Here is a 25,987-nt window from a genome sequence, read left to right as displayed (position 1 = left end):
ATTCAATGTCTGTGTTCAACTATGCTCAAAAAGTTTTCAAACTGTGCATACTCTTTGATCCAGCAGTGCTACTACTGGGCCTGTATGTATCCCAAAGAGATTTTAAAGAAGGGAAAGGAGCCTGTATGTGCACAAATGTTTGTGGCAGCCCTCTTTGAAGTGGCCAGAAACTGGAAACTGAGTGGATGCCCATCAATTGGAGAATGGCTGAATAAATTGTGATATATGAATATTATGGAATATTATTGTTAGGTAAGAAATGACCAGCAGGATGATTTCAGAAAGGCTTGGAGAGACTTACATGAACTGATGCTGCGTGAAATGAGCAGGACCAGGAGATCCTTATATACTTCAACAACAATACTATATGATGATCAATTTTTATGGACATGGCCATCTTCAATAATGAGATGAACCAAATCAGTTCCAATGGAGCAGGAATGAACTGAACCAGCTAAACCCAGGGAAAGAACTCTGGGAGATGACTAAGAACCACTACATAGAATTCTCAATCCCTCTATTTTTGTCCGCCTGCATTTTTTATTTCCTTCACAGGCTAATTGTACACTATTTCAAAGTCCAATTTTTTTTGTGCAGCAAAATAATTGTTTGGACATGTATACATATATTGTATTTAATTTATACTTTAACATATTTAACATGTATTGGTCAACCTGCTATCTGGGGAGGGGATGGGGGAAAGGAAGGGAAAAGTTGGAACAAAAAGTTTTGCAATTGTCAATGCTGAAAAATTACCCAAGCATATATCTTGTAAATAAAAAGCTATAATAATAATAATAATTAAAAATTTGTGTTCAAATTCTGCTCTAGACACATACATACTAGCAGCAGGATCCTGGGCAAGTTTCTTGAACATATTTCTAAAAATAAAAGCTACATATATGTTAGCTCTTTGCAACGATTAAGATAATTTGCTCATTGGAAATTGCTAACGTAGACTAAAACTGTTATCTAAACCACTTCTCTATCTACAGATGCTCTCCCCCAAAAGAAAGGGTATGCTAAAAGGCAATCTACCACTTAGAATTAACCTAAGGAGAAAAATTAATATTCCAAACTATACCCCATCAATCCACATGTGAAAATAAAGAACCATCCTCTTACTTGTGTAGGGTATGCAGAGGAACCTCAGGTTTCTCTATTTGTCCATAGCAGCTGGTCTTGGCTTCTGGAATGAATGAATACTTTTCCAACATGGAGGAGGCAGCAGTGGTGATAATCCCCAGACCATCTCTTACTCTTTCCTCTAAACTGTAGTCCCAGTCATCATATGAGACTGAAATGAGGCCTGAAGGAAATTCTTTGGGGATGAGTTCTGTGTTGCCAGAAACCAAATTTGGAACAATCCAAAAGAAATCATAGCCCGTCAGGCCCAGAGAGCGAGCCTCACTGAGAATCAGAACGGCTTCGTCCTTGGAGCAGTAAAGCAGGATGACAGAGGAATGGATTTTCTTTAGTTGAATTTGTGTCTTGGCGTCCCCAAAGGATGTATCCAGGGTTATCACATTCTGCATGTCCCAGCCGACGAAGCTGTTGTCTACTGTGGTCTTGATGAAACTTATGAAGTCCCGGTAGCCAGGAAAGGTGGTAGTCACCACCGAGAAGACATGCCAGTCATAATCCTGCATAATTTTCATCATAATAGTGGCTTGCTGCTGGATGGAAGCTCCAAACTGGAAGAAGGTAGACATCGGATCCTATGATAGGGGGAAAAAAAGAAGATGTTACAAGGAAAAATAGAAGCCTTACCAAATAAAGAAACCAACAATTGAAAATAAAACAGCTGCCCATTAATTGAGAAATGACTCAGTCAAATTGTGGTGTATGAATCTAACTATTTATGTTTTGTTCTTCCAGAATGACAGATATGAAAAATTCAGAGAAATACTGAGATGTGTGTGTGTGTGTGTGTGTGTGTGTGTGTACACTTGAAGTCATAAGAACTTTGATTCAAATCCCACTTGAGACACTAGTTGTGTAACCTTGGGCAAATAGTCACCCAATCACTCTTTGCCTCAGATTTCTCAACTGTTAATTGGGAATGAGAATGTGTTCTATTGACAATGGTTAGTGTAATGCCCTGAATGCAATTTCTGTTGATAAGCAGCAGGCTGATCTTGATCAGTGTTTTAATGAATATATTTCACCCTAAATGGTTTCTTTTATAATCCCATATTTTATGTATTTTATTTTATACTCTTCAAAACAATTCTGAGAAGAAATCCGTCAGTTTTATAAGACTGCCAAAGAGATCTATGATATACTGAATAAATGGTTTATAACTACTATTTTAAAGGAAAATAATTGGTACAAAATAAACAGGCAATAATAAATGAAGATATGTTTATATGGTGATATGTAAGGCCACTCAGAGGTGGGGCTGGGAATGGATCATCAGTAGGCTTCTTAAATGCACACTCTTAAGTTTTATGGAGAATCTTTTTTAAACACCTAATGTTTCTTGAAATCAAGAAACAGAATCTTCTGCTGCTTTTACATTTCCTTCGAAATCACAAGCATGGAACCCTGAATGTAACCTGTACTTAGTCCATACTGCTTACTCACTGACATGATGTTCAGTCAGATGCTAACTGAATGGAAGGCCTGGCTTGAGACTGAGCTAAATGTCATATGGAAAAGGTTGGATTTTCTCTTTTCTGAGGCCTGCTGGACTCCATTGAATATACAACCATACTTTCCTCTTCATTCTTCACTTACCATGCCTGGAAACTGTGAGCATTTGAATGAGGAGCACTGTATACAAAATTTCTCCATGGGCTGGGACCCATTTAGTTCTATTTTGCAGAGAGCCATTTTAGGGAGCTCCTTGGTAGCTGTTCTAGTATAGTGGCTTTATCTGAATGATTAAAAAGCCACACCTGCCATATATTACCACTGTCTTCCTTATTTATTGCCTGGACCTGTGGTTTTCTTAATGTAAGACAGTGGGGTCAAACTTAAATAGAAATAAGGGCTACTCACCCATGCATAAGAATCCCTGTAGGCCCACATGTTTTTATAAAATTGAACATGTTCATATATTTCTTTTTCATTGATATGTCAACACATTAAAATCAAATAGGAATCATGTTTAGCCATGCTTAGGAGTGCTTACAAGTTGCATTTGGCCCCTATGTGTTCAACACCTCTGACTAGACTCAAACATTTTTAACATAAACATTAGCCCAAATAAATTTCCAATGGGGTTAAAAAAAAAAAAAACTCTGGTGACTACAAAATAATATTATTAGGCAGATTCACGAATAGTTGGGCCATCCTATTTTCCTTTCTCCCCATTCCATCTCAAGAAAGATAATTAAAGACGTCCCCATGAACTCACTCACTAAAAAGAGGAAGAGAAAGGGAATGACTCCTAGAAAGAAATCATTGAATTGAGATGGTTGGATATATTGATCATTAAGGTATCTATCAGCTCTAAACACCATGAGTCTGCAACAAGCAGAGGAAGGAACTCCATAGAGTGGCTAATTAAGAGAAAAAAGAGCTCTTTTTCTAGGTCCCCCAAATTTTCTAACAGAAAACTCCCCAAGGAAAAAAAAATTCTAGAAATAAAACTCCCAAATGATTCATGGATCATTGTCTTAAATACTGAATTTAGAATACAGCAAGTTCATGAAGCTAACTCAGACAATACACATGAACACATACAAATGAGTTTCAACATCTGTTTTGTGTCTAAGAATATGTCCCCAAAGAAGATTCCAACTCTTGCAAATTCAACTTTGACTCATGAATTTCTAATCAATCAACAAATATTTATTAAGCATCCCCTCTGTGTCAGGTGCTAAGAACTGTCAAAGGGGAGTTCTAATTCCTGGTTTCTATGACTCTAAAATCATTTCTGTATGTTCTACACCAGTGACTGCAAACTCAAATAGAAACAGGGGCACCACACATTTTTAAATGTAATGTTATCTATATTTTAATGTATTTTATATTATTTCCTTATTGCATCTTTATCTATCTTGAGAGTATTGTTCATGTGGATATCTCTGCCCCATACTGCATTGGCCCAGTGGTGAATTCTCTAAGCTTTTAAGTTGCAGAGCAGGGGCAGATCTGCATTCATAGAGTTCCTTTTCTGTATATCAAAGCTATTAAAGTATTGTCCAAATTTTTAAAAATGGGCCAGATTCTTTGGTAAATTTTGGAGCTATAAAGACAAAAAAAGAAATAGCTCAACATTAATTAGCTTACATTCTATTGACATGTAAAAATTAATAGAAGGCATCTAGAAAATAAGCATAAGTAATTGTAGGAGGGGAGGCACTAGCAGCTGAGGAAGGAGTAGAGGAAAAGATACACCATGGAGGTGGTACTCTTAATGAAATGCACAAAGATTAGCCACAAAACTGACATTTCTCAAAGCAAGAATGGGTGGATCCAGATGGAACAAGGCCATCTGTGACGTGGGCTTAGGAAACCAACTTTTTTTATCTTTAGTCTCTTCCTAACTCAATTTCTCTTCAAGGTAAAAAACCTTCCCTCCTTTTCCCTCCTTCACACCTCTAAGGTTCTTCTAGATTGATAGCACCTCCTGTTCTATCTCCTCTTTAGTTCAAATGACTTTCTCAGTTGATTAAAAACCTCCTTTGTTAGACAAAAGAAAAAATGTATATCCTCCCATTCTAGAGACCTCTCTTCTCTCCTGCTTTTCATCTCTCATCAGTCATGTAGATGCCTTCTATAATTCTTATCCTTCACTCATTTCACATAAAGAAGTGGCCTTTCATTGTGTATGATTGTCCTCATTCCATCTCATCGTCTCCAGAAAATTGTCCCTATCATCTCTATGATATCACTAATTTTCAATTTTTCTCTCTCACCTGGATGTTTCCCTGTTGCTTCCATTCATCCATTCATCTTTATTAGATATTGTCCTGTATCTCTCCTTCCTTTTGTGACTAAACGTCTTGAGGTCTTCTACAATAGGTAGCTCTAGTCTTTCTTTCAATGATCATCTCTATACAGATCCATTCAACCAGGCCTATCTTATCTATTGACTTCTAGTCTCTCATCTCTACCTGCTTATTATATATCTCAAACTAGATGTCACAGAAACATCTTAATCTTAACATATCTAAAACTGAACTAATTTCTTCCTCTCCCCTCTAAGCGCTCCCTTTTATATAATTTCCTGATTACTGTCAAAGATACAACCAACCTCCAAGTTCCCCAAGCTCCCAATCTAGACATCATCACTCCTCTCTCCCCACCATTTTTAATCAGCTGTCAAGGAATGTCTCAATTTCATCTTTGATAACATCTCTTGCATATACTAACTTCTCTTTTTTACACTATCATTACCCTAGTGAAGACAATAATCACCTCACACCTACATATTCACCTTCCTGCCTCCTTTATCTCCCTGCTTCAATTTATACTCCACTCAGATATCAAACTGATCTTCCTAAGGTACAGCTTTGACCACCCACTCCATCCAATTAACTCCCTGTGTCTTCCCATCCCCTCCAGGATCAAATACAAAATCATCTAGATGTCTTTTAAAGCCCTTCATAATATGGCCCTTTTCTACTTTTCTAGTCTTTTTACACCTCACTCTTCTCCATATACTCTGTGACCCAGTGACATTAGTCTTGTTGCCATTCAAACATGACACTCTATTTTCTGAGTCAACATTTTCATTGGCTAATCCTATACCTGGAACTCTCCCCCTCTTTGTGTTCACCACTTAGCTTCCCTCAATTCATTCAAATCTCAATTAAATTTCCATCATTTTGAAGAAATTTTCCCAATGTCATATAACCTGAGTGCCTTCCCACTGAGACAGCACCCAGGATTTCCTATATACTTATCTGTAAATTCTTTTCCATGTTGTCTCCCTCTATTAAACCATGAACTCCTGTAGAGGAGGGATTATTTTTTGGTTTGGGTTTTTACCTTTCTATACATTCTTTGCATATTACCTGGCATATAATATAAAAGGCGCTTAACAAGTGCTAGGTTATTTAAATCTGGATATGCTCATTTCAAGAAGCCAGTGGCCAAAGTATGAGTCAAGAGATCCAGAAGATCAGCCTCTATGTGTAGCTGAAAAAAGACTAAAGCACACTGTATTCTAGGAGCTCAAGTTGGGCAGGAACCTTCTTCTATATTGGTTTAACAATTTGACTATTTATGCACTTTCTATTGGGATTGAAATTTTTATTTGTTTGTTTGTTTAATTATGGTAACAAAAATATTGACCCTAAGCAAAACTTTGAAGTCTGTTTTTGGCACTTTTTATCTTCTCTCCTTTTTTTCTTTCTTTCTGATGTTTCTTTTCCCAAGGTGTTTTCTGAGTCCCAAACCTGTCTCAGGGAAACAGTGGCATTTATCTCAAGCTTAAGCTGATTAAAGAGCTATAGATAGATAAATAGATTGATCAATAAAGGTAGATCTATTTGGTGATAGATATAAGTATATCTATATAGATAATATATTCAAATAGAAATAAATACATAGAGATCTATCTATACATATAGCTAGATCTATATAGATCTAATATCTAGATAAATAGATCTATATAGCTAGATATATCTATATAAATATAGGTAGAGCTATATATATAGAGAGAGAACTATGTAGACAAATATATCTAAATATAGAGATAGATAGATAGTTAACTATTTAGTCTCCTTCATCTTGCCCCTCATATTTATTCAGTTTCCAAGTCCATATCATCTCCTGCATTAATGTCTCCTCCATTTACACAATCAATAGATTATTTCAAGTCTTTATTAATTTTTATCTCAACAACTGCCTAATGGGTCTGCTTATTTTGTTTTTCCCTTTCTAGTTCATCCTTCCCCCCCCCCAAAAAAAATATAGATCTATGTTACTTTTTTGCTCAAAAAGTTTTGGCAGCTTCCTATTGCTCTACAATAAAACAGAAATACATAATAGAAAATTTTAATGTCTTTTTTGACAATCAGGGCCCTTTACAGCCTGACTCCAGTCCATCTTTTGATGCTGATGATATATTACTCTCTTTCATGCACTCTAGATTTCAATTTCTAGCTTATCCCACTTGTTCTCTACACACAATATTACATTCATTCAGAGGTAATCCTCCTTTCTTTGCATACAGTTACTCTCTTCTTCCCTTACTTATTAAAATCCCTAACTCCTTTCAAAATTCAACTATAGCGCCACTTTATGTATGTATGTATATATGCATTATGATTAAGTATGTGTTTATGTATTTCCCCTAACAACATATAAAACCATTGACAGAAGGAATTAAAATGTATAAATAGAATATATTAAATCACAAAGGAAACCAATTTCATGAAAATGCAGACAACAAAAAAAGTTTTAAAAAGTTTGAAGCCCAGGTTAAGAGCTTCTATTATAAATGTTAGTTTTTAATTGAGTATAACTCTTTTCATGTACTTTTACTCTTTAAAGGGAGATTTTTGGAGAATACACTGTTTTCCTCCAATAGAAAGTAATTAAACACTAATAATAAAGTCAGAGGATGAGCAAATTTAATAAACTGTGCTGCTTGGAACTGTCTCAAATCACATTACATGTGCTTGCCATGAACTTTTAAGTATTAGCTAGACAGAAAAGTATCTCTACATGTTTCCACCTATACACTGAGAGGGGCTATTTTATTACATTTTGCTCCCAGGCTCAGGAAATTCAATTTGCACATCTGTTCATTCAAAAATATTTCTAAAAATTCTAGACATTTGTATGCACAGTTCTCACAGCCACATATGTCAATTAGAAATTAAGGAAGATTCTGCCCTGTTTCTGCAATAGATTTTTTTCAAACCCCTGATAATAATCACTAAGTCCCCAAGCCAATACATTCATTCCATTACTGCTGACTCAGCTATACAGTATGCAAAACTCACTGACTTTCTTAAATATGATAAAATTCTCAGCTAGGAGAAAAAATTGTCCCTAACTTGCTCAGCCTCCTTGCAACCACAGTGTACTGGTTTCTATTTACTTTGATATCTCAAAGAGAAACTTCAAAGGAATGATGGTTATAAAAGCATCCAAGGGAATCATCATTGGAGGACCAGAAGAGGAGAACTATTCACGAAGCATAAATGCAGAGTGTTGACACAGTAGAACAATAAGTGTTAGATAGATCTTTTGGATATTTTCATGTGTTGATGTGAGATAGCTGAAGACTGGTTTTGCTCCAAGAGTTCATCTTCTAATATATAGAGCTATTCAGTCATTCCAGCCATAGACTATTCCTTCTATTGTTTACCCCAATTGTAGGATCAGTGTCTCCTGCACTTATCTCTTCCTGAAATCATTCATCCTGAACTTTCTCTATAAGGCAGGCTGACCATTTGGCCAGCTGTGGGACCAGGCACACTCAGTGACGTGTGCAATTTTCTTGCCTGCAGTGAGAGATTGAACAGATTTCAGACTCCCACTTCATTCTGAAGCAAAGCACTTCCCTCCCTGTCCTTCCTGCCTTGTTGAAGAGAGAACAAGCTGTTTTAAATTGGAAGCCAGAGGACCGCCTCAGAAACAGCAGGACGTGGGATCCTAGGGTCTCAATATGGGCTTTGGTGACCAGAAAAGGACAAACAAGTCCTGGTAAGGACTTCCCCGTTCTTATTTTCCCATTAGTGGAAATCCCAGTTCTAATTTTCCCAACTATCTTATTTTCACCTATTTTTAATTTTTTTTTACCTTTTTCTATCTATAGTTTCCCATAGTTATTTTTACCACTAAAACAATTTCATCACATCCTATCTTGTATTGCAGTTACCTGTTTACATGGTCTTCCCCAGTTATGATCATAACATAAAAGGATCATAAAAGAGCATCAGAAGCTATTAAATAAAATCTTCTCATTTTACAGATGTAGAAACTAGAGAGGTTGAATGTCTTGTCTTTGGTCACATAGCTAGCAAATTTCTGAAGAGTATTCAAATTTGGATCTTCCAAGGCTCTATCCATCCACCCAAGTCCTCTAATTCTCCTATACCTACCTGCTTCACAATGAGACAATGTAGGCAAAACCCTTTAGAAATGTGAAAATGATCCAGAAATGCCAGCTCTAACCCCCAAATGTGAGGGTTCTGGAACCTTACAGATATGGCTATTCTCTCCTGTAAAGTAGAAAGTGGCCCTTCAATCCCTACTCCTCCCATGGGAATGTCTTGTCACCATCTTCACAACCATTAGGATAACAATGATAATCACAGGATCATTGATCTTGAAGTAGAATGGACCTCAGGAATCAAATAATTTATTATTAGTAGAGTGGTAGTAAGCTCTTTTTAAGCAGAAGTATGTCTTATTCACCTTTTATGTCCCTCAGCACATAGAACAGTGCACTGCATATAGCAGATGCTCAATAAAAGTCTGGTGACTATGTTGAATTGATTAACTTATGGGAGGTATTGATGCTATGTAAAAGGCCCGTGAAAAAAGAGTAGATTTTGAAGCCAGAACACTTGGGTGAATCTAGAACATGGGTTTGCATCCTTTCTCTGACACTGGTGTTCACAATGCCTATTGTTGCTAAAGAGTATGATGTTGTTTGAGTTAGTTAGGCTCACTGAGCCCCAGTAGTTTAACAAAGTTAAATTTCATGGTCTCAAAGGTCCTGCTTTCTAATCAAATAAAAGTATCCTTTTGAGTTTTTACCTCATTTCTTTCTTTGAACTTTACAAGCCTGTGAAATAGGTAGAACAAATGTCATTACATACTCTCCTCCATTTCATAGATGAGAAAACTGAGACTTAGATAGGTTACAGGACTTTTCCCCAGATGAGAGACTATAATATCTCACAATATTTTACCAGGAAGAATGAACAAGGGAAAAATTATCGCAATAATTCAAAAGTGCAAAAGCAAATCAAGCCATTTTGCTATTGTATATGTTATTATTATAAATTACATATATAAAATATTATATAACATATATTATTATATATCATATTAGTAATGCATGTACACACACATATATGTATATATGTACACATATATACTTCTTTTACACAAGTCTTTTGGTGTTGGAATATTAAAACATTTGTTTCATGATTATTTATTTCACAATAAAAAATGACTTTTTAAAAAGACAAAAGCAAATCTCTTTGAACATGATGGAATTATGTGATTCTTACAATTCTGGGCTCATTTCTCAAATTTTCCTCCTGTCTCCCTTCCTGATCAATAGAAAGGAATAATCAGTATTACAGAAAACTAGTCCTGCTTTAGGAAATAGAATATTAGAGCCAAAGAAGATTTGATTTCTTTTACTGCTGCTAGAGCTATCACTACTGCTTTTCTGTATTTGTAATATTTTGCCCTTCTCTGCTTTCATGCTCTCCTTCTCCCAGCCAACAATGTAAATATATAGTGGTGTATGTGTGTGTAAGTGTGTGTGTGTGTGTGTGTGTTTGAATGTGTAGTATGTATGTGAATGTGTAATATTCATGTGAATATACAGTATACATGTGTATTATATTATGTAAAAATGTATGTATTTATATACACATATACATGTTTGTATATATACATAAACATTCTATACATTGTATGTATGTATATTTGTATTATGTATATTTAAATCATAATTGCTATCATTGTTGAGAAGGGGGAGACATCTATAGTATTTATAGATATAAATAAACTAAGGCTTTTCCATGTGAACTTTTGAAGAATTTAAAACAGAATGATAAAAGTGCTTGTTGATTGATAATTATGATTACCTGCATTTTCCTGCTATAGAAAAATCCTCAGCAGATTCGGGACCTGTCTAACTCGATCCCACATAAAACACAAAATCAGACACTTGGTATGACAGCTGGCATCCTTATACCTACATACTTTCAACAAGAATCTGGTCAGTTCCAATCCCCATCCCACATCATGCCATTCTCCTTTTGATAGCCATGATCCATGTGAACATGGTTAAGTCAAAACCTTTCCAAGACACTAGTCAGTTTTTTAAATAAGATATGGGTTTTGAAAAGGCAGAGCCAAGATGGTTGAAAGAAGTAGGCAGTTTTTCTGTGCTATTCCAACTCACCCCTCTAAACAACTTTTAAAAAGCATGTTAAACCAACTTCTAAAGGGAAAAAGTAACAAAACATTCTAGTAATTTTTTTTTTCAATTCCAGGATATCTTAGAAAGACCGAAAGAGAGGTCTGTAGACACTGGGTGCAGGCTGGCTGGGAGTACAACTAAGCAGAAGTTTTATCTGCTATAGGCCTTAGGTCTTGGCAGCAGCAGCAATTGTGGTACCCCAAGTAGCCAGCCCACAGAGACAATAAAATGACTGCATCAGACTAGAAAGAAATTTCAAGGGCTCCCTGTGCTAGCCTAAGGCACAAAATTAGTGCCATTTGGTATATTTGTGACCAATTACCCAGGACCAGATCATAGTTCTTTGGCAAAAAGGAATGGCCATAGTCACAAAGAAGCTGGGACCCTGCTTGGGTAAGGACCAGGGTGCAGACAAAGGGGACAATGGCCAAAACTCCTCCTGAATTGTGCTACCTTGGAAGCATAAAAAACATGGAAGCCCTCAGACATAAAATTCAGAAAATAGAATCAAATATCTCTCCACCACTAGAAATGAACAGATATCAACTCTAACATAAAGTCTAAAGTTAAAAAAAAAAAAAAGGCTAGGAAAATGAACAAGCAATAAAAAAGATCCTGATCATAAAAAGCTACTATACTGAGATGAAAGCTCAAGACACAAACTTGTAAAAGATAATCTTTCGCAAATAGCTACAAGCAAAGCCCCAAAGAAAAAGTGCCAGTTGGACCCAAGTCCAACAAAAATTCCTAGAGAAATTTTTTAAAAAATGGGTTGTTATTGGGTTTTTTTTTAAAGAACAAACATAGTTGTTGTTTTTTTTTTTTAATCAAATAAGAGCAGCAAAGGAAAAAATGGAAAAAGAAATGAAAACAATGCAACTTAATAAAAATACAAAATACTTAAGAAAATAACTCTTAAATATAAGAATTGACCAAATGATTAAAAAGACACAGCATCTAACTAAAGAAAATAATTCTTTAAAAATTAGAACAGGCCAATTTTTTAAAAGTGCCAGATATCACTGAAAAAAAAAACTCCTTAAAAATAATAATTGATCAAGTGGAAACTATTGACTCCAATAGATATCAAGATGCAATAAAACAAAGTCAAAAGACTGGAAAATAGAATAAATTTTGAAATATTGCATCTGAAAAACAACTGATCTGGAAAATAGAGTAGGGAGAGATAATTTAAGAATTATTGATCTATCTGAAAGCCTTGATAAAAAAAAAACATAATAAAAAGGAATCTAAATAGTACCTTTCAAAAATTATGAAGAAAAACTGCCTAAATATCTTAGAACTAGAGGATAAAGTAGAAATGGGCAGAATCCACTGTCCATCTCCTGAAAGTGATATTGAAATGAAAATTCCCAGAAATAATATAGACAAATTCCAGAGCTTTCAACCAGATATAGGATGGATTAGAAACCAGACTTCAACAATGTGTTTACAAGAGAAATGCCTGAAATTCACATAGAGTTAAACTGGATGAATTTACAAGCAAATTCTACTAAATACTTAAAGAACAATTAATTCTAATATATAAAATGTCTGAAAAAATAGATAACTGAAGTAGTCCTATCAAATATCTTTTATAATGGAAATAACATTTTGATATTCAAAGGCAGCCAAGTTGTGGGGAAGACAGAACACTCAGTCTAGAGTAAGGAAGACCTGAGTTCAAATACAACCTCAGTCAATGACTAACTGTGTGATCCTAGGCATATCACTTAACTGTTTGCCTCAGTTTCTTTTTCTATACAATGAGCTGAAGAAAAAAATGGCAAACCACTCTAGTATTTCTGCCAAAAAAAAAACCCAAAAGGGATCATAGTGATACACAACTGAAAATAATTAAACAATAACAACTAAACCAGGAAGAGCAAAAACAAAGAAAATTATAGATTAATTTCCCTAATTAATATACTGATGCAAAAAATTTAAATAAATACTTCCAAAGACAATAGAGCATTGTATTATATCCTAAAGATCACAAACTATAACTAGTCTTGATTTACATTAGGAATACAGAGATGATTCAATATTTCAAAAATCTATAACCACAATTGACCATATCAATAACAAAATCAACAAAATTATATGATTATATCAACAGATGCAGAAAAAGCTTTTGACAAAGGACAATATTCATTCCTGTTGTGTTTTTTAAGTATACTTGAAAGCACACAAACACATGGAGCTTTTCTTAAAATGACAAGTAATGTCTATCTAAAGCCAAGAGCAAGCATTATCTATAATGGAGATAAAATAGAAGATTTTCCAATAAGATCAGGAGCAACAGTGTCTATTACCACAATTATTTTACAATATTGTACTAGATATGCTAGATATGCATTGAGATAAGCAATGAGACAAGAAAAGGAATTAAAGAATAGCATCAAGTAATAAAGAAACAAAAGTATCACTTTGGAAGATGACATGATGGTATATTTACACAACCTGAGAGAATCAACTAAAAAAAAAAAAACTACTTGAAACAATTAACAACTTTAGTAAAATTGCAGTATATAAAATAAACCCCACATGAATCATTATGCTTTTTATATATTACCAACACAATCCAGCAGGAAGAGATGATAAGGTAATATAATGTATAATATAATGGTGTAATATAATAAGCATATTAAAGATAAAGGAAAGAATAATCCAGCAGATTTCTGGATAGAGGAAAGTTTATAACCAAACAAGAGATGAAATGAATGATTTTGATTATGTAAACATAAAACATTTTTATACAATCAAAACCAATGAAGTCAAAATTAGAATAAAAGCAGAAAACTGAAGTTGGGGAAGATTTGCAGCAAATGTCTTTATAAAAGGCTTATTTCTCAAATATACATATATAGAACTGAGGCAAATGTCTAAAAATGGGGGGTCATTTCCCAATTGGTAATGATCAAAGGGTATGAACAAGAAGTTTACAAAGGGAGAAATCAAAGTGATAAATAGTCACATGAAAAAATGATCTAAATTCTAATAATCAGAGAAATGTGAATTAAAACATCTCTGAGATACTGCCTTGCATCTATCATATTGGCCAAGCTGACAGAAAAGAAAAATGACAAATTCTGAAGATTAGTGAGGAAATAGATACATTAATGTACTGTTGGTGAAGCTGTGAGCTATCTTAACCATATTGGAGAGCAATTTGGAACTATGTCCAAAGAACTGTAAAACTGTGCATACCCTTTGATCCAAAAATGCTGGAAAAAGGAAAAGGATCTATCCGTATAAAAATATTTTATAGCTGCTCTTTTCATGGTGGCAAAAAAAAAAAAAAAATTGGAAGCAGAGCGAATGTCAGTCAATTGGGGAATGGCTGAATGATTTACAGTATATTCATGTGATAGAATTCTATTGTGCTGTAAGAAATTATGAAAGGGATTATTTCGGGAAAACCTGAGACTTTTATGAACTAATGAACTAATGAACCAGGAAACAGTCTAAATTGTAACAGCAGTATTGTAAAAATATCATTTGTGAGAGAATTAGTAACTCTTAACATAATGATGTACCACAACTCCAAAAGACTTAGGAGGTAAAATTCTATCCACCTCTAACTAGAGAACTGATGTACTTAGAATACAAATTGAAGCATATTATTTTTTCTTTTCTTTATTTTCTTTGCTTTGGAATATAGCTAATATGAAAATAAGTTTTGCATGAGTTTATATGTATAATGAGTTCTGCATTTCTTGCCTTCTCAATGGTAGGGAAGAAAAGAGTGGATTTTGGAACTGAAAATTTAAAGAAATTTTTCAAAAGAAGAAAAAGAAATTTTTAAAAAATTGATGGACTTTCAATATGCATGGATAAAACGAGGGAATTCAAAAATCAAAGAAATCAATATGAGGAATTCCCACATCACTGAAATTCAGTGATACTTAACATAAAAACATACTTCATTTGAGATTCACAACAATGCTATAAGGCAGGTAGTTCATGTATTAATAATACTATTATTGGTAATATTATTGTAACATTTATATGATTCTTTGAGACTAGCAAAACATTTTACATATATTTCATCTTATTAGAAGAAAGCCTTTAGAGATAGATTTGAAGTCATCCAAAAATAAAATTATTTAATGACAACTATGTGCTAGATACTGTTGAATCTGATAAAAAGATAAAACAATTGAAATAGTAGCTATTTCCATGGTGCTCACATTCTAGTAGATATACATACAAATATACAGTATTTCTACATACATAGAACAAATACAATATAAGTTCAAAAAGTTTTTTAAAGGGAGTGATATAATCAGAGAGATACAGAAAGTCTTCATGTAGAAGGAAGACCTTAAGTTAAGTCTTTAAAGAAATGAGGGATTCTATAAAAAGATGAGAATAAAGGACAGTCCAAGATGAGGGACAATTGGTGAAAAGACACTAGAGAAAAGGAGATATAGTGTTTCAGAGAACCAGAGAAAAAGACTAGTGCTTCATGGTATGTTGCTTAATATCTGAGTCTCAGTTTTTTCAGCTGCATAATGAGTGGGGTTACCTCTGACCCTCGGCTTCCTTCAAGATTAGTTCAAATTTTACTCTCTTCTTCCCAACCCTCATTGTTATGCCTTCCCTCTGAAAGAAGCTCACTCTGAAAAAACAAAACAAAGCAAACTTCCATATCTTGTCTGTATATAGTTGTTTCCATGTTTTCTTATCTATTAGAATATGGAACTCTTTGAAGGAGAAAACTGCTATTCTTCCCCCTTTCTTTGTATCCCAAGCATTTAGCATAGTGCCTGGAACATTTGTTTTGTTATTCAGTGTTCAATCCTTTGTAACCCTATTTAGGGTTTTATTGATAAAGATAGTGGAGTGGTTTGCCATTTCTTTTTCCAGCTCATTTTACAGATGAGGAAACTGAGGTAAATAGGGTTGGGTAACTTGCCCAGGGTCACACAGCTAGATCATGCAAGTCTGAAGCATGACTTGAACTCAAATCTTCATAACTTCAAATCTGTTGCTCTATTTTCTATGCCATCGAGCTGCCTGGCATGTATTAGGCACTTAATAAATGCCTTTTGACTGACTGGGTGATCCATAGCTCCTTCCAGCACTTACTACTGACTACTTAAACTCTGACAAGACAGAAAGGCAGAATGCTAATCTTCCAGCTAATAAAACTTGACTGTTTTGCTTTTGTCTTTACATTTTCAGTGCCTAGCACAGTACTTGACAGGTAGCAGGAGCTTAATAAATGTTTGATTGATCAATGTGGACTTAGGAAGAACAGAGAGCTACAGTATTGGATGAGCACTTAACCTCTCCCTTAGCACTGACTTCCAATTGTTGCATTAGAATCACCCCTTTTCCCTCTATGTGCATGGCATTTTAAAGAAAAAGCTTTGTCTAACTTGGGAGAGAGTTACAAGGTCTTCCCCTTTCCACATAAAGCAGCCATTTAAGAGACAAGGCACTCAACGGGGAGTGGAAAGGGAGGGAAAGTGAAGTGCTCTGATGGGGAGACAGCTAAAGAAAATGTAGTCTTCACTTAGAGGTGTATGCACTAGGATTACAGACATAATAGAAGGCTAGGACACATGGTGTTAACATAGGTGATGGATATTAGGCAAGATAATTATAAGCTGGAGTTATGCAGATTAAGGAGAGAAACAGAGTTACCCACAGCTATGGTACCCACCCACACAGCCTGATATACCTGATCCCAGACAATTCAAGTTAAGGTGTTTTGTAAGTTGGTTCATCTTTGTGTCTGGTGTCATCTTGAATTGATGCTATTTCCTTAATTTTTGTTAAAGGCATCCAAAGTTCATCCCCTATGGGCAAGCATGGCTCTGAAACACCCTCTCCCATTTGCATGAGTCTTTCTGCTATTTTCTCTCTCACAGCTAACATGGTTGGGACTAAATCCTATCATTCAGTAAGTAATCTAAAAAGGAGAAGTGTGAAACACAGAGGCCACATAAGGCCCCCCACACCTCCAAATGGTGGCAAAACCTGATTGAAATGTAAATCAGACATATTTAACTGAATAAATAAAATATGATAAAATACAGATAATATTGCATTTTAAAACTAAGCCAATATGAGGTCCATAGAGATCTTTATGTATTGATTAGTGGTCCCCATTTCTTATTTAAGTTTTCTATCACTAATCTTCAAGTCCTTAGTTTTCTTTGAAACTTGGCTTACATTTTATCTCCTAAAGGAAGCCTTTCCTGATTGTCCAACTATTAGTGTCTTCTCCTGTCAAAAGCATCTTATGTTTATTTTGTACATACTTTTAAAATATACTTTATTTTTACATATACTTTATTTTGTGGATATGTTGTCTCTTCTGATAAAATATAAGTTCCTTGGGGGCAGGAATTGTTTCATTTTTATCTTTATATCCCAATCTCTTAGCATATTGCTCAGCACACAAAAGATGCTTAATAAATGTTTCCTGATAGATGAAATGGGTTCTGAGGTACAGATTGCTATATTTGGAATATTGGTATATCATGGTATGCTACAGTGATAGAGGTAGAAAGGACTACAGAGCAGAGGTTTTTAACCTGCAGTCCATGAACTAAAAAAAAAAAAAAAGTTTGAAAATCATTTCAGTATAATTATTTGCCTTTATAATTATGTATGTTATATTTTATGCCTTTTTAAAAGCATTATTTTTTGTAAGAAGATCCAGAAGTTTCACCAAAATGGGTCCAAGCTGGCAAAAATATTATGAACTCTTGCCTTAAAGGCACATAGATTCAGAAGGCAAAGGACTTTAAGAGGCCAATTAGAATGTCCCCTTTATTTTACTGATGGGGAACTTAATGATTTACCCAAGGTCTCATGCTTAGTAGTGACTGAGGCAGAATTTGAGCCCAGGTCCTTTCTCAAAAGCTCTTTCCTTTGTACCATATTGCTTCTTAACCCTAACCTTTTTTCATGGCTGAGAAAGTTAAAGCTTGATAAATCTTCTGATTCTTTCTAGCTTTGAGAGTCTAAAGATTTGTATTATTTGTTCCTTTGGCATTCTTCCTTGTGTTCTACACAACTCTAGACATAAAATAGCATATAATTTATATTTATATAGCACTTTTGATTTAAAAATTTTCTTACACAGACTGTTTCATATGGTCATCAAGACCAGTCTGCAGGAAAAATAGTGCAAATATTATTTCCATTTTACTAATAATATTCACAGAAACAAAATGAGATCCTTAAGGTCTAATGTAGGAAATCTAAATAAGTACTGGGACACAAACCAGGTCTTCTGGTGCCACATCCAGTGTACTGTAGGTTGGTATTCTATAAGCTCTTATGGAATTAAAGAAAATAGGCACCAGATCAAAGGGCAGATCAGGACTAGTCCTAGACATTACCATAAAGCTAACTGCTTGATACATAGATCAGATCTTCAGCTAGTGACCTGCTCTGTTTTATCCAATCAGTCACAAAAAGGTATCCTAATAAAATAGGAAATGACCTGGATTTGGAGATATTGAAGTTAGAATGCTTACATTCGAATTCAGGGGTTTGGGACAATCTCTGGACCTTTGTTTCTTCAAATATAAAACAGAAAGATTAAGCCAACTGGCTTCTAAGTTATCTTTCAGATGAAAGTCTCTGATTCTTAATCTACTTATCCATCTATCTTTATTATTTATTTTCTATTTATATATTCCTATGATCTCTATTTAGCTATCATCTATCATTTCTCTATCTCTAGCCATCTACTTCTTTCATCTATCTCTAAATCTCTCATTTATCTTTCTAACTATCTATGTTACCTATATCAATTAATTTACTATCAATTACCTATCACTTTCATTTTCTATCATCCATCTCTATTTTCCTATATGTATCTATCATCTATGTATCTCTATATATCTAAAACTTATTGGTAGTATATGATTATGTTGTTTGCAAAATGAAGCTCTGCAACATTTGACAGACAACAAACTCAATAGCCATTAGAATTGTGACAAGGGTGAAAAAAGGTACTGTAATCATTGTACTAAATCTATTATTTCATCTGAATGACAAAATTCCCTCTGTCAATGAAGAAAAGTATCTGCTCTGTAGCTTATAATAGACTTAGATGTTAGTTTGAGGGTGCTGAGATCCTATATAATCTGCTCATTGTCACATAACCATCAAGTGTCAAGTGTCTTGAACTCAAGTTTTCCTATCTCTGAGGCTGTCTACATCTACTTGCCACTTCTTAATGCAGTCACAGCATGTTTTAAAAGAATATAGTATCCTTCAATATTTTGGTCCCAGAGTCCTTTGTCCTGAGCAGATCCCCTGAGAAAAGTGATTGGTATAGATTTTGAAAGGTTGTTTTTTGAAATGAGGTAACCAGATTCTTCTTTTAACTTTTCTTTTGTAATTCTATTCCCTGTAAGGGTTATATTCAAAAATGACAAAACATATTTGGTAACCATATGATTTAGTCCAAATGGACCTAACACTGTACATTGTCCTTCCCTGGATGAAATTACTTATTTCCTGTGTTAGAGATTTGCTCCCAGTTTATCATTCAGATACTATGTCCAAATAGCAGCAAAACTGTGAAGCAGAATATACCAAATATGGAACAATGCTTGATGAATTGATAAACAAATGGACAAATGAATAAGAAAATTAATGAATGGGTTTTCCTGGTTCCTACTGCAACCAGCTCCAAACAAATCTTCATTCTCTTACATGAGTCACAAAATGCTGGGTACCCTACATACCCAACCCCCATTAGATCAAGATTGTTTCTTTGTAATTATCAGAACTGTCCCATGATGCTTCTCCACACACCCCCATGCCCACCTACACTCTGATTTACATAAAAGCTACTTGGGAAAAGCTCAGCCTAGATCAGAACAGGTGCTCTTTCAAGCTGCAGGTGTACAGGCAAATTTGGACTCTAAATAGGGCTGTCACTGATTCTAGATTGCCCATAGAATAATCTAACACTTCTCTTGCCATAAGCCCAATTCCTACAGAGGCCAAAAGAAAAAAAATTTCCATTGTCCAAGAGTACAGGGTCAAGACGCTGGTGATCTAACATACTGAATTTCAAAGGAGCATTTATATTGTGCTGTATATAATTGTAACTTTCTCTTTCTCAGCAGATGACCTCCCTTGATATATTTTTCTGAGACAGTAAAAGGCATTTGCCATTATCCTTCATCTCAAAATCCCTTAAAATCATCTCCATTCTCTTCTTCTTTGCTCCAATCACAGATGATTTGCTAGACTTTCTCACAAAGGGCATCTCCATTACATTCATCCCTAATCTTATTCTCTCCTATCTTATCCACAAGCTGGTTCCCACAACATTACCATCTTCTCTCATTTTCAATCTTTTCTTGTCTATTGGATGCTTCCTGGCTGCCTAAAAATACTTGAAAGTTTGCCTAATCCTAAAAACAAAATAAAACAAAAATAAAAACCCATCATTTGAAACTACAATCACTTTTAGTTTTTGTCACATATATACATATGTATATAGTATATGTATATACATATATACACACATCAATTTGTGTGTATATATGTGTGTGTGTATACACACACACACACACACACACACACACACACACACACAAATATATATAAAATTCTAACCCTAGTTTTTATGGCCTTTTCACGGTTTTCATATTTCTGTGGTTCTTTGTAGTATTTGATATTAGTCTCCAAACTCTTCTTCCTGAATACTTTTTCTTTCTGTAGTTATCAAGAAACTAATCTCTCCTGGTGTTTCTATATCTATAGCTATTCCTTCTCAGTCTCCTTTTCTAAATTATCATTTATGTCCTGATCCCTATGAGTATCTCTCAAGGTAATAATGTATTCTTCTTTCTCTATATCTCTCAATGATCTTAACAAATCCCACTGATTTGTGTTTTATCTGTATATCGTTGATTCCAAAATTCTACATTTCCAGGTCTTTTTTTTTTCTCTTAAGCTTCAGTCCCTAAACATCAATTGCTAATTTCCAAATGAATATCCTTGTGTTACTATCTTAGGGTATTAAACGCAGTATTTTAAATCAGAGCTCAATATTTGTCCCCTATTCTCCAATTCTTCCTAACTTTACTGCCATCCTAAACTCTTGCCTGTATCTCAATCTCACACTAAATTCCAATCAAACTGGCCTACTAGCTATTTTTTCTGCCCAATAGTCCATCTCTTGTTTCTCAGCTTTTTCCCAGATTGTCCCATCTCCATCTTTATCAACTTTATCTCTTAGAACCCCTTACTTCTTTCACATCCTAACTCAAGTGTTATTTTTATAAGAGGTCTTTCCCAATCCACTAGTTCCTTCATATCCCATCCCTAGAAATCAAGTGTCTGGGTGTACCTGGTCTTGCCTCCAAAAATACCCATTAAATCCTTAGCAGGAAGTGATGTTTCATTTTGTCTTTGTATTGCCAGTGTCTAATGAAGTACTTCACAAATATTAAGCGCATGTTGAATAAATGGGGAAAAAAAGTGATAGTATGACTTGGCTGGTTGGGGGAATATTAGAATAGAAGAAAAGAAGATACGAGGCAGATATATATATACACACATATATACATATTTAACACATTATTTATATGTCATTATATATACACATAGATTGTATACAAATATATGTGCATATATATGTTTGTGTGTATGTCCATATGTATACATATAGTACTGAAATTAGGCTACAAAACATAGCTATTCAGGAAGCAATGAGTAGTAGAGGAGTATCCAGACAGTAATGCACACAGTAATCTGCCTCCATTCTCAAGAGGCTGGTCATGATTGGTGAGATCACAAAATGGATCTTCTTCCTTTCACTGTTGTAAGCAATATGGAGGATTAAGGACACTAGCTGGATTTAGGACACCTAAGTTCAAATCCTGGTTCTCACACATACTAACACTAGAATGACCCTGATGCTTAAGCTCTGAGTTTCAATTTGTTCATGTGTAAGATGGGAATAATATTTGCCACTATCTACCTTGTAGGGTTTTACAAATTTTAAAGCCCTACAGACATGCTAAAAATATTTTTATCTCTCCATGGGAGGTTAGTGACATGCAACTAAAGTAGCAATATCTACATCTCCATAGTTGTGAGCAGCTATGTAGTCAGTGATGAGAAAATGAACTTTAATTCTCCTGACCTACCAGGCTTAGTCCTAAGTGAAGAGGAGAATCAGAAAAATCAGGCAAAAGTGGGGTAACAACAACAACAACAAAACCAATAGTAATAATAAATATTTATATACCACTTTAACTTTTTCAAAAAAATTTTACAAACATCTCATTTTATCCTAAGAACACTAGTACTGTCATTATCCCTATTTTATACATTCAGAGCCTGAGGCAGCCAGAGAGTAAATGACTTACCTAGGATCACACAACTAGTAGAAATCTGGGGGTAAATTTGAACTCAGGTCTTTCTAACTACAAGGCAAGTACTCTGTCCACTGTGCTACCCAACTTAAAGGTAGGAGGTGACATGGGCAAACTAAGTCCCTCATATATTTAAGAATAAATAAAATTGATACATCTGCCCAACAAGTAGCCAAAAAAGTTTCTATGAAAGACAATGTAGCATAATAGAATGCTATTGACATTGGGGCTTGAAGTCAGGAAGCTCTGTATTCAAATCCTGATTCTGAAGCTTACTAGTTCAAAAACTACAAGCAAGTTACTTAATCTATGTGAGACTCAGCTCCCTCATTACAAATAGAGATAATAAGATCTGCAATGCTTCCTTCATATATTTGTTATGAGGTTCAAATGAGATTATATATATGAAGTGCTTTGTACCATTAAAATACTCTATAAATGTTAGTTATTATTATACCTGCACTTAGTGAAAGTCTTACTTCATGCCAGAAGTCCTGATTGAAATTTGATCATCTTCCTTAGCTGTCTCATTCTGCTGAGTTAAACATCAACATTGGTTTTGCCAATTACCTTTGCTAAAATGAGCTTCTGAGCTGGGATAGTCCCATCTTATTTTATCATTCACTAAAACTTAATTTATTTTTAGAAGAGAAACATCTAAAGAATCTAGTGACATCTAGTACTATCATTACCTATTTCCCCAAGAGGACCTTGTGCCTAGATCACTGTCTCCCTCTGTGTGTCTTTATCTCTCTTTTAAAACAAAGATACCTTGAACCAGAAAAAAAAAAAAAACAAGACTTGAGAAAATGATGAAAATTTTGGAAAACTATATCTTCCCACTTCCACAAGCATGCTATCCTCTCCTCCTAATTATTTTCCTACCAAAGATACCAAACTAAACAATATCTTTTAATTTATGGGTAGCATTTTTTTCTTCTTCCTCCTCTGATCCTTGTACCTACTTAATGCATCATATGAATATGAGATTCATTTATCTCCAGTCCCCCTAAAAAAAAAAGATTGAATGTAGAATAATATTGTTATGTTTACCCTAAAAATGTTAAACTATGGACATAAATTCTGTGTGTCTGTTAAAGAGAGAGAGAGAAAGAGAGATAAACAGACAGAGAGACAAAGACAGTGACAGAGATAGAGAGAGAGACATACACATTCTGGATAGACATAATTACTATATTTACACAGATTAGACATGTATGCAGTTTTTTCATCTTAGAATATTTATGGCCAGTATTTGCTATCAGTTTTGAAATGAGGACAAAAATAAATTAGAGTCCTAAGTAAGGGGTGGGTAGTGACAGCAAAAAAACAACAACCCTTAACTGGAAAATAACTTCTTGGAGTATTTTTTGAGAAGAGACTGAAAAGGTAGAATTGAATGTCAATCTCTGAAAAGGGCTTCAAATGATTATATTTTGAATGAGAAAAACAAATCAATAAAAGGCTCACTTATGTCTTTGCTATCTTTGCCCAGTGTATATCATCACTGATCTCCATATCATTACTATGTACCACAGAATTATAATTTAGGTTAAAATGAAGGACATTCCATCCATGAGAAGCCTGCATAAACTTCTGTGTCTAGTTTTGTTCTTTGAGTCACATATGATTCTTCATAACACCATGGACCATAGCACACCAGGCCCTTCTATCCTCCATTGTCTCTCAAAAAAATCTGTCCAAGTTCATGTTCATTGTTTCTATCCATCTCATCCTCTGGCACTTCCTTTTCCTTCTGCCTTCAAATTTCCCAACATCAGGGTCATTTCTAATGAGTTCTGATTTCTCATAGTGTAGAATACTCTTAAGTAAAATCATAACCTCTCTGAGATCTTCTCCAAAACAGAAACTAGTAAGAAGAAAATTCCAGAATCAATCTATGAACAGTACCTAGTTCCTTTTTATGCACAGAATCCTAGATTTGAAGCTTGAAGAAGTCATTGAATCCAGTTCCCTAATTTCCCAAAGAAGCTAAGCGATTACTCAAGATCAAAGAGCTTACAGACACAGGAAGGCTAATAGATTTAGAGTTAAAATGTTCCTTTGAGACCATTGATTCCCTCTCAGTATTATACAAGGAGAAATTGAGGTATCCAGGAAGCTAATCAACCAAAAGATCACATAAATCATTTAAGTAATGAATGTCAGAACCAGTGTTTGAATCCAGGAATTTTGACTCTGAATCCAATGTATTCAACTTTTAATTTTTTTATTCAGAATGCTTTCTTAATCATTCTCTCACCTGATTCCCACAATAGCCCTCTGAGGCAGGCAGGCCACATATGACATCTTGTTGAAGTTACTAGCAATTAAAGTAATAGAGTGTGTCCTTATCTTGGGGATGGAGCAAAATGGTGAGCAGGAATATTAAAGGAAAATGGGGAGATAAGAGAATATGTTGGAATCCTTACTAACTGCTAACTAATTAGAGTTGATCTAATCTTACAAGAAGATGTTTTGGGCAGAACCTGAAACAAGGTACTAAGTAGAACTAAGTTCAATGAGTTCACACCTCCCTTGAAGCTCGTTGGGCCAGAGAGCACTATGGGAGAAAACCCATAATCCCTCTCTCTCATATCCCACAATTCCTCCCTCTTGGATAAAAGAAACAGACAGAAGCTCTCGGTCAGATTTCAGTAGAGTTACGCCAGAAGCCCTCTCTCCGAGGCAAGGCAGAATATTTTCCACTTGGCTGGCTGGTGGCAGAAGTGTTCTTTAGAGAGGAAGACGCTACAGGTCGAGATTTCAGCAGAGAAATTTTGTTAGAACAGTTAAAGTAGAATTTCAGCTAAGATGGGACAGATATTTAGAAAACAGCCTGTTTCTGTTCAAGGAAAATGTTTAGAAAGCATTATTAAAGTTATGGAAAGCCAAGGTTTAATTATAAGTTTACAGCAAATCACTGCATTTTTACAAACTGTAAAGGACATATGTCCTTGTTTCTCTCTTGATAAGGAATTAGATCTAAATGAATGGAAATTGGTTGGAGAGGATCTTTGTCAATTCTATGATAAAAATGGGCCTAACTCAATAATTAATACATATAATGTAATACAATTGGCTATAAGAAGTTATTTAAGTGATAGAATGACTTCTGGCTACATTAAAACGCACCTCCCCTTGGCTCTTAGAGGAAGAGAAAATCTCTCTAAAAAACTGGGCATTGGTTGGTCAACCGTTACTGCTGCTGTCCAATATATTTCTGGTTTTTGTGGTCTGGAGTCAGAACCTGGGTGACTATCACGAGGCTGCTTATTAGGATTCTGTATGAGTAACCCTGATGCTACTACGTCTCCTGGGTGATAAGTCACACATTGACTACCTGTATTAGTGACTGGGATATTATCTACACATACCGTTACTGCTGCTGTCCAATATATTTCTGGTTTTTGTGGTCTGGAGTCAGAACCTGGGTGACTATCACGAGGCTGCTTATTAGGATTCTGTATGAGTAACCCTGATGCTACTACGTCTCCTGGGTGATAAGTCACACATTGACTACCTGTATTAGTGACTG

The 25,987-nt window shown here is 34.9% G+C and overlaps 1 protein-coding gene across 2 annotated transcripts in view; it reads right to left on the bottom strand.

The window, feature by feature from the left end:
* The window catches only part of GRIN2A (glutamate ionotropic receptor NMDA type subunit 2A), a 494,246-nt gene that overhangs the window by 207,328 nt on the left and 260,931 nt on the right, over positions 1–25,987 (bottom strand). For both annotated transcript variants that reach the window (XM_051963532.1, XM_051963522.1), the window contains exon 4: positions 1,126–1,718. In XM_051963532.1, coding sequence (XP_051819492.1) covers positions 1,126–1,718 — 593 coding nt within the window. The remainder of the gene's footprint in view (positions 1–1,125; positions 1,719–25,987) is intronic.

This window comes from Antechinus flavipes, chromosome 1 (assembly GCF_016432865.1).
Source record: "Antechinus flavipes isolate AdamAnt ecotype Samford, QLD, Australia chromosome 1, AdamAnt_v2, whole genome shotgun sequence".
Taxonomy (NCBI): domain Eukaryota; kingdom Metazoa; phylum Chordata; class Mammalia; order Dasyuromorphia; family Dasyuridae; genus Antechinus; species Antechinus flavipes.
The sequence above is the reverse complement of the archived record's forward strand: the minus strand, read 5'-3'. Positions and strand labels throughout refer to the sequence as shown.